Consider the following 10,850-nt stretch of genomic DNA (forward strand, 5'->3'; position numbering starts at 1 on the left):
CTCCCGCTCTCCCGCCAGCCCCGGCCGCCGTCTCCGCACCTCCCCGCGCCCTCTCCAGCCACCCCCCGGGTTCATCGCAGCCCCGCAGGCTCCCACGAGCCCGATTGTCTTTCGCACTTGGGGCTCCCCTGCCAGCCACCACTGTCTCTGCCCTCGCCCCGCGGCTCTGGCTCCCTCGAGCCCTCTGACAGCCCCACAAAGAGCAGAAGGAGCCCAGGCAAAGCCCGCAGCTTCGGGGACAGAGGGACAAAACGGACCCGCAGGGCGGCTGGGGAGGCACAGGGATGGAGAGAGCCCCAGACGGGTCTGCGGGAAACAAAGGCGCTGGAAACAAATGCTGTAAAGAGAAATGTCTTCGAGGGTTTAGCTTTATCCCAGCCCCGTGTGCTCTGAATAGTAATCTGCTTATTCCCAACCGCTGCGGAGTTCTGCGTGACTTGATCATCTCTGATTTCCCTTTTCTACCAGGATGGCTGTCAGTTTTGCTTCTTTGTCTCATATTGTTCAGTTGTTAGTTTGGGTTAGTTATTATTTTTTAATTTACTGCTGGTTTTAATCTATGCTGTTCATATTTTGCAAAGTCCAACTCTGCCTGATAGACCGCGCACCCTTTGTTTGGCAATTTGTCTGCAGTGTGAGTCTGTCGATTCACCTCTCCATAGGATTTTTTTTCCTTTCTAATTTTTTGGCTGAGAAGTGTTAATCTGGTTTTTGGGTGTGCACATCAGTGTTTCCACAACCTTGCGTTGTGACTAGAGTCTAAAAAAGGAGAGAGTGTGCTTTCTGCTTCCCGCAGGAAGGATCCCAGGTATCTCCAGCAAACAGTGGCCTTCCTTTAGCAGCCTCCAAGCTGTTCGAAGGCGCAAAATGCAACTTCACCAAGTTAAGTTTTTGTTTATAAGAACAAAAGAGCTCTGGTGCTAAGGAAAAGCAGCCTACAGTGTTGGGTGTTACCTGTATTCATTTTAGTTCTGCTCCTCTGTGATTACTTTATTATTGCAACATTACAGCTAGTATTTTAATCACTCACAAAGTTAAAGAATACTCTGCTGGGGTTTCCAGAGCAACATGATAACTATGCTATCACATGTGTCTGTTGCACTTCTTTGTGGATAGAAGCGCACAGATTGTTCTTTCTTTCTGAGGTTTCTTTTGGGGGTACATATATGCATTAGTTTAGAAACTGGCAAGTTTAATTTGTTTTCAAAATATTTGCATACATATAAGATGTTAGCCTGAAAGCAACTCATTATGGCCATTTTTAAATTGTCTGAAAATTTGTTGCTGTCGTGACAAGTTGGTTGCTTTTATCCTTTGGAAGGAGCGGTTAAAAGCATGCTCAGCCTAGCTGGTTAAGGCTTCCTTCATTGCCTAATAAACACTTTTTGGCATCACAGTAACAGCAATTTTTCCATTTTCCCTGACCTAAGCTCTTTTTTTTTTTTCCCCCTCTAGCCTGGAAGAGGAAGGGTTCTGCTGATCAGCACAGGAGGAAGAGAACAGATGAGTATGATGAATCTTGCAAAGCACTTCAGGCAAAGCTTTGAGCCTGGTACGTATTCATGTATTCTGATTTCATTCGTCTCCCCTAGGTGGGTGGGCCAGCAGGCATCTTAAATGCAGTGAACTTCCCTTTGCCTGTGTAGGGTAGAGGTGTTTGTGCTTGAGGTTGCACGATGGTACTAAGCAGGAGGTGGGGGGAAGAGAGGGGGGGTTACCCAGGGAAAAGGGTTTGGAAGTAACTAGAATTATAAATGAAGCATCAAGAAGAAAAAAGCAATTGTCATAATGACTGCCTCCCAAGACAAGGTTCAGGTTTAATCGAATGATCCACATGTATAGATTCACTCTGGGAATGTTTTAATTTTTATCATGACTGTTACTTTTGATGTAATCATATAAGAAGAATGAGCCTTAATTTGTTTTAATAACTGTAAATTAGCTTTCACTGTGATGTGAGGTCTGTTAATGTTACAGGAAATAATGCTCGTGTTAGAATTTACAAATTAGGGACTTGGCCGGGCTTCCATTCAAGACATTGATAATAGTTTCACTGTAAGTAGGAGGGGCCCTTTTCTAAGAAATACTGGACCTGATGCAGTTTGTTTTTCCAGGATATATGCTTTGCACTTTGGTTGCAGCTTCTGTCTTGGCTAGAGCATTTACCAGTGTCTCCCCCATAGAGTGTCTCTTGCGTTTGAACTTTGTGAGCTCATTTGCAATTTTTCCTTTGACTGTGGCACTTACAGGTGCCATGTATAAAATCACTCCCGTCTGCTTGACTACCTTTATTACGCTTGTAAGAAGCTCATTATCTGTGTGACTTCTACCTCTGTCACATTTCTCACAATTGTTCGAAAGTTATTGGGAAGAGCAAAGACAAAGCAAGTTACGTGGACACATGATGTGTTTTTGAGAACATTGATTCTTTTGGACATCACATTTAAAATAACAGTAAGAATTACAAGTGTGCTTGAAATGAAACTGCACTATGCTTTAAAGGGTGGACTTTACCTTCACATGTTTATAAGCAAGAAACAAAGGCTTATTACTCTGACATAGCTGATACAGCTTTAAAAAGATGCCAAGTATGAGAAGTTAGTGCATTTGGTTGCCTTAAAAATTTTTGTTTCTGCTGTACGAAACTCTTGAAAACTCATTCACAAATTGAATTTGAAATGAAAAGGAAAGAAAAAAATATGTTTGCTCAATTAGGAAAATAAGCAAATAGGTCTTTGGAAACCTCAGAAGGTCTCAGTGGATCTGGGAATTACATATAACTCTGATTCTGAAATTACAGTATCCAGCTTTTCAGAAAAAAATATCACAAACTGTTGAGAAAATAACAAATCTTTGGAAACTGTGCTAGTTATGCTCCTGCAGCAGCACTGTGGGATTTAAAGTTAGTAATCTGTGTTTAGCAAGGCATGCATTTTTATATGAAAAGAAAGGCTTGTTCTGGTCTCTCTAGATCAGCAGAGTAAATAATCCATTAAGATGACATTACAGCGGGTGCACTGGCTCCAGCTGAAGTACATAGCAATTGTCCCTTTTGCAAAACATTTTCAATACTTAATCTTAGTATTTGGTCTGTACCTCTATTGATAGCAGTCCCATGGAAGTCCATGGAACGACGCTCATGACCAAAGTTAGCAAATCTGTGCTGTGTACCTAACAGCTTCCATGAGAGCAGTTGTAGGAAATCATCTGCTCCAACAGGTCTTAATCTCTGTACAGTTCCACAGGGTTGGCTGCTTTTTTTCTCTCCTGATATTTAACAGCCCCAATACCAAACTGTTGATAAAACAAAGAATAAGTAATTCATAGGTATGAACTGATCTGACCACTCCAAAAACGCCTCCGATGTATTTCTCTGCATAGATTCGTCAGATTACTTTAGAAATTGAAGTATTAGAAATACTTGCATAATAGAACAGCAGCATGGGTTATTCATATACACAGGGCTTAAAAGGAAACTTATACAAGAGCTTCCTTTGTCCTAATAGCTTTCTAAAAGCACTTGATAGTTATTCCCTGGTGCTGACTTTGCTTTTGTGTGAATTGTGTGAGAGTACAGGTTAACAGAGGACTAATTTTCAATAAATGGTTCTTGGGAATAGGTGAAGGTACCTGATGTATGGGTTATATATGCAAAAATAGTAGTCTCGTATTTCAAAACCATTTAATAGCACGCATTTAAAATTCAGCTGGAGAATCAGTCTAATTCTGCTCCCATTTAAATCAATGGCACAATTCACTGATTAGCCTCTTCCTGCGTTCAGTAAAGCTGCTTACCTTTATTTTCAAGTAGCTCATGCAGTATGCTCTCAGCGTAGATTTTAGAAAAGCTGAGCACTTCCAGCTGCTGGTGGAATTCAGTTAAAATACTACTGACAAGTGGAGGCCCCCATCTGTCCTATCTTATTGCCACTGATAGCCCTAAACCTGGGTTTTCTCTCCTGCATTCCCTCCTGCCCAGGTTAGAGTCAAACAGCAACGTAGAAGTGACAGATCAGAGCAAGGGCTGGCTTTAGGCAATGCGGTATATGAGAAATACACCCAGGAAATAAGTAGGAGTACAAAGCAGAGAGAATGTAGCCAAACAGCCAGGCACAACATGTTGTAATGAAATTATTTTCAGACTATCCATCTAATAATTTCTTACTATTACTTCCACACATAATCAAGTATGCTGGGGCCAATAGATCAACCGCTGAAATCAATGGAAAAACTTATGCACATGACCTAGTGGGCACTGAGTGAGATCAAACGGCACCAGACAGGGGATGAAATCAGGACTAGAGGGAGAGGAAGCAAGGCTTCACACAAAGGAGGTTTCCATGTGCAAAACGGGCCATAGAATGGGTGCCGTAATGAGTCAACATTTTTAGGATGTAAGTCAGCGCTCTTATAAAATAATTTTATTCATTAATCTCATTCTTTTTAACAAACACGGGCAGCAGAAATTTGAAACCCTGCCAGGTCTGACTCAAAATTAATTTGGGTTTGTGCTTATATGGAAGAGAATAGGCCTTTGTCTGTAATTATATATAAGCTCCATAGGGTGACCCTGCATTACACAGGATGTAACTGAACAGCCTGTAATTGATGAGGTTTCCATTACCACATAACACAGTGTGCACAGTAATGGGATCATAGAAAAACCTTTTTTCAAGTGTCAAGTACTTTCTTGTACAGCAAGCTGAGTTCATATTATAAGGCAATAAGAAACCCGATTTCCTGGAACAAGGCAATAAGAAACTTGATTTCCTGGAACAATTCAATACATAGGTGCCTATGTGCCTAACACTGGGTTATAGAGACATGCATGAAATCATTGTGTTTAAAACTGAAAGGTAAATGGAATCATGCAAAGCTGCTGAAGACTTTTTGTTTAATACAGTCAGTGGAAAAAATGCTATTTCGACTGTGATAGTTTTGACACATCCAAAGTAACTATACATAATTTTTAAAGTATCACAGTTTTGCATAGGAAAAAAAAAAGGATTTTTGAATAACAATGAAATGTGGAGATACTTGTTTGAAAAGTATTTTTTTAAAAACAAAGGAAGTCCTGCATTCAGTAAAGGCTCTAATGCTGCAAATATGTATCCTCATTCTTAGCATGTACACATCTGCATACTGCGACGTCTCCATGCGTGAAGTAGGTTACATGAGTACCCTGTGTAAAACTCCAGAGGATGGGAGGCATGATTTGTTCCTCCTCTTGCTACTACTTCAGCAACACCCAGGAACATACAGCTAGTGCAACATACAGTCTTGTTTGTGCAGTTGCAATCTGATGGTGTTTGAGGCTGCGTTGTACATTGTTTGCCTGAGCAGCCTCCAAGCACTCCTTTATGCTCCCCTCCCAGAAGGACCCTTTAGCAGACCCCAAGTGTGCAATGCCATGTGGCTGGGCGGGGAGTGAGACTCGAGTGTGAGAATGGGAGTGCCCCAGCGTGGCCCTGTAAATACAGCAGAGGTGCTGCTTTCTTTCCTGATGCTCAGAATAGGAAGTAAATGTGGCATCGCATATGTTGCAGCCTGTTAACTAGGGGAAAGGTGAATTTGGGGAGCTGTTCTAAAAATAAGCGTATTTAAAGAGGCAAGAATATGCCAAAGAGGATATTTGGAAAAAATGGAATGGAAAATGGTATTTGTTAACAATCTTAACAAAGATCTGCTAAGAAATGTAACTTTAGTTCTGAACCTGACTACCTTGGGTCTATGTGGGGTTTGGTACTTGATTCATTGAGTCTGTCCTTTAAGGGAAGCTCTGTGCATGATTCGTTCTGTGCTCATGCTGGAGAAACAACCCACTCCAAAAAAAAAAAATAAAATCAATGGGCAGGCTACACTTTTGTAAACATTTCCACAAATGGTAAATATTTCTAACATTTTGGTTTAGATCTAAGACAGAAAAGGTGAAAAAATTGTGTTTTTTAATGTCTTCTTCATCATAAACCAAACATTTCAGACTCTTTTTCATGGAGAAAGTGGCCTTTACAAATCAGCAAAATTAGGTAAGCCTGCCACAGGGCAGGATGAAGCCTTATTTATTCAAAACATCACTGTCAGTGAGGACAACTGGTTCACAGAGCTGAGATATATGACCTTCTACAATTTCCTCTGACATTCATGGCGTAGAAGGTTCCCTGGGGTAAACAATGCTTTATAAATGCAGTTGTTTAAATAAATTCTTCTCTCACAAATAATCCAGGTAGTCCCTTTCCAAGTATGGTAGCAGGTGTCTTCTCTTGTTCGGAGTTAATCTTCCGAAAACATTTCTTCATAATATCTACTTCAGAATTTTGCGTGTCATTGTTGTGAAGTGTGAGTCCAATGAAAATCACAAACCACAGAAAGATAGGTCAAGCAGGGTTGGTTTGTGTTTTCATCTTCCATCTAACCCAAGTGTCACCTTCCCATTAGCAGCAATGGAACAAAGCATTTCTAATATTCCCTGCGGGAATTTCTCAGTGTCCTGCACAAAATCCAACAGCAATATACATACAACGTGTAAAGATTTTTTTCTCCAAAGTTTCAGAGGGATGCAGGAATTACTTTAGTGCTGAGCTACATACGTGCAATGACCCTTAAAGTATCTGATTTATCTTTATTAACGTAAGACTCTGTTACCAGGAATGAGAAAGGATAAAGTGAGTTACAGCTGTATTTTTAGTTATGCATAATGCGAGCACATATTACACAATTATTAATATATAACTATAGCTTATTAGAACATGTAAAATAAGCATAAAAAGAGGGGGAAAAAAGATAAATACTTGTTGCAGCAGAAATAGTTTTGTCCATAAAGCCATATTTAATATATTACAGACTTTGAATTTCTAAATGGTTTTGGTCTTGAAAAGCAACCAGCACTTCAGATTAGCACAAACCTTACCACCAGGGCATTTGGTCTACCAATTGAAATGCAAAGCAAGACATGTTCCTTTTTCCATCTTTCCCCTCCTGTATATGTATACAACTATAATCTGGCCCATATGTTTTATTTATTTAACAAAATTATTTTGGAGGGAAATTTTAAACAATCTGTTTTATACATCTGTAATTTCTCTATATGCTTCTGCAGTGCACTCTTAAAATATAAGTCAATAGATATGACTTTTAAGACTTTTAAGACTTCAAATGTCCCATTAACGTAAAAATATTGATATATTTTAAAAAAAACATAATAACATGTTTCAATACACATTTTCTCAAAAGAGGCACAGAAGATTTAAATATAATTCTCCTGTCACTTACCATTATTTAGGTTTGGTCTTCTCTGTCTCCAAGTGCTGGACTAATTGACAATGTAAAGAATTTCACATATTTCCAAAAATCTGTTTTACATCTGTTACTTTTCATCAGTTCACAGCTAGACTTTCCAAAAAATTTCAGCATTTTATACAACTTGAGACGTTTACTATATATGAACTTGAAAACAATGTCTCACAAGGTTAGAACAAAAAGCAAGCACGATTTTGCCACTTCTTATTTTCAGTCACAGTTATCTATCAAATTTAAAAGGAGACACCTGAACTATTGTGAAGATATTCATATGTCCCTCCTGCATACTCTTGACTCTCCATTGAAATAGGCGTTGGGTCAACTTTACCCAAATTTAGTCCTGCCTATTTTTATCCTTTTTTAAAAAAAATGTAACAACTTGGATTTGCTGGATAATACAATGCCTCTTTTTTTTTGAGAAAGAAATTATGAAAGCTGCATTCTTTTATCATTAGTAATAGGTTTGGATAAAAATCTCATTATTGTTTCAAAGCAACACATTCTCACACTTAATGAAGGGTAAGCTAAAAAAATTTTATACTTACTTGACTTGCGGAGGCTGGGATTTATAGTTACCTGAAGAAACTGAATGCTGTGCTACCAAGAAGAGATTTAAAAAATGTTCTTACGTCATAAGGGTACTGAAAGATCTCTTGGAAGTTATAAGCACATGTTCATAATACAGGATCTTTGTATGTTCTCTTTTGGGGTTGTATCGGAAGCACTAGGACTAATTTTAAAATATTTTTTGTTTTACTTGCAATTTTCAATTAGGCGAAAAGCTTAGCTGTTAAGGAGGGGAATATATTGTTGAGTCTTATAAACCATGTCCTGTTGGCCGTATTGGTTAATAATTTCATCAAAACCAGTGAGCCTTCTCATGTTAGTGAATAGATTTTGTACATTATGAATGCAAGCGTTAGGTTGCCCATATTTTTACTCTTCAAAAAACCATAAATCTCAGTAGTTCCTACCTTGCTTTCACATATATATACAGAGCTGGAGCAACCATTTCACATGGATTAATATAAAGTGATGCTCAAAGATGTTCTTGCTACTTGTACCTCCTTTCAACATTTTAGCTGAAATTTTAAAATGCAGCTACATATGCTTTGAAATAAGTAAGGTGAGGATACTGTCTACAATTGCGAGGTGATTCTGTACCAGATGGGATCAGAGTTGACTTTGCACTATTGAACTATGACTCTTGTAGTTAGAACAACACTGGCATTGTGCAGACCTGTGACAGACATTTGCACTTAGATCACCTTCATTACCATGGGAATGTCGAAAATGTCTGGCAGGAGCTGCAGGGAAGGGCAGGGAGGAAGGGCAAGGGATGAAGAAAGGGGGTAACTAGTGGCAAAACAAACTGATTGCTTATAATCTTCATTGTTGGCTTAATCGTCCCTTATTCTTTGACTTCTGACGGATGTCCCTTTCTCATCTCTTCTGATCCCTCTTGTCCCATCATTACGCTTTCCCCATTCCTATTTTTTGGATCTAATTTATCTATCTAATGGTGATGTGGACTTGCACATTCCAACTTACTATTTTCATATTTAGTCATCTTGGCTGGGATAATGATTTGTCAACTAAAAAGTAAAAATTAAAATTAAACCCATTGGATTATGAAAAGCCATGTATTTTTGCTACGGATATAGCTATACAAAAGATATATAGTGACTTGTCCTGGGTTTATATTGATCTCCTTAGCACACCATTTTTTTTTGTAAATAAACACTACATTACAGTACACACTACTTTTTGTACTTTAGACTTCTAAACATTGTTATTTTACCCAATACATGCTAATAGTGTGTAACTAAATCCTGCTAGACCAAATGCCCAGTTATATTAACTAGAAGTACTGCTAAGTTTTCATCGTAAAATCTCAAAGCCTCTCATTTTTTTGTTATGATTATTACCCTATTTTGGAAACAGGTCTCAGAGTTTTGCTACCAGTTTCAACAGAACCTTTGGTTGGCCCTTAGAAATCAAATAAGTAACTTCTGCCCAGAGCTGTAAGAGATGGACTTGCAATTTGAATCATAAAATCACAGAATACCAGGTTGGAAGGGACCTCAAGGATCATCTGGTCCAACCTTTCTTGGCAAAAGCACAATCTAGACAAGATGGCCCAGCACCCTGTCCAGACGAATCTTAAAAGCATCCAATGTCGGGAAATCCACCACTTCCCTGGGGAGATAATTCCAATGATCATGAGTAGTCCATATGTCCCCTTTTTTTTTTTTCTGTATACATAGGCTTTTTCTTCCTGAAGCTTCTTTCTGAATTTCTTAGAATCCAGGAAAAGTAAAAAGCAGCAGAGTAACTTCTTTCTCTAGGATTTAACTACAAGCCATCTTCTGGAGTAACATTTGTCATATTTCTTTACTGCCTGCTGTCTGTACTTGTGGTCCTTCTGAAGCTGTAGTTGCACATTTGCTGCAAAATAACCCAAACTGGGTTAAAAGATCAGCCAGATCTTCTTCCTGATCTGGTCTATTGCACAGCCACACAGAAAACACAGTGGATAATGAACTGACATGAATGTAGAAATAAATGGCAGATCTAGGAGCTGTTTAACTTAGTATGCTATAAACAAGAAAGCATTAAGATGTAGATATTGAAAAATGGAGTATTCATAGAAGCCACAGTTAACTGGTAACACTGTAAATGCTCTGGAAAACAAATATGTAAATGGGAGACTGGGAAAAAGAAGATAAAACTATCAATTCAGGGTTATGTTTTTAAATCTTCTGTGCAGATAACATGCTGATGCAAAATACTCCATCTAATTAGCTATGGAGGTATCCAGGAAAACATTAAATAATATTGAAAATATTTAAAATGGAAAAGTTCTGAGTATATGAGGTAATATATAAGGACGAGTTTTCTAGAATACAAAGACTTCAGACATACAAGGTTTTCAGTGTACAAAGCTACCATATACTGTAATATTCTGTATAGTATCATCTAGTCACCTTTATTGCTATTTAGTACAAACAAAATAGATCTGAGACAAAGTAAGGGTACTATAATCACACCAAATATGCACAAGTACCATATTTAAACATAAAAATGTATGGGATTGTTTTGCAAGCATGATGGCCCACAATTTCTGACTAAGATAAAACTGGCAGTATAATTTTAATATCTTGTGTGAGGAACAGAGAGAAAGCAGGAAAAGTAATATATAGTATTTTCTGATCTCAGTGCTTATAGAGTTAAGTCTGTAAGGCAGTGAACTGCTGAGGTGTATGGAAATGTATTTCTTTGTTATTCAACGCATAACAAATTCACACTTCTTTAACACTTTGATTTATAATAATAAAGCCAGCAGATGTCTTGTAATTAGATTTGTACTGCCCTTGAGGGGAGTGGATCAAATTCAGCTCAGCATTAGAACAAATAGTATCATTGAAGTTGGTATAGTTACTAGAGATTTGCTCCTGCCTCACTAAGGGGGCAGTGTTAAAATGAGAAAGGGGCCCAGTTTGGGGGCAGTATTAAAATGAGGAGTAAATACAGGGCTAGATACAGGGCTACAG

The 10,850-nt window shown here is 38.4% G+C and overlaps 1 protein-coding gene across 1 annotated transcript in view; it reads right to left on the reverse strand.

The window, feature by feature from the left end:
• The window catches only part of PRSS12 (serine protease 12), a 46,711-nt gene extending 43,584 nt beyond the window's left edge, over positions 1-3,127 (reverse strand). The window contains exons 1-2 of the mRNA XM_009634012.1: positions 3,097-3,127; positions 40-306 (exon numbers count right to left, since the gene is read on the reverse strand). Of these exons, the coding sequence (XP_009632307.1) occupies positions 40-306; positions 3,097-3,127 (298 nt within the window). The remainder of the gene's footprint in view (positions 1-39; positions 307-3,096) is intronic.
• Positions 3,128-10,850: the final 7,723 nt, after the last annotated feature.

This window comes from Egretta garzetta, unplaced genomic scaffold (genome assembly GCF_000687185.1).
Source record: "Egretta garzetta isolate BGI_Z169 unplaced genomic scaffold, ASM68718v1 scaffold342, whole genome shotgun sequence".
NCBI lineage: Eukaryota > Metazoa > Chordata > Aves > Pelecaniformes > Ardeidae > Egretta > Egretta garzetta.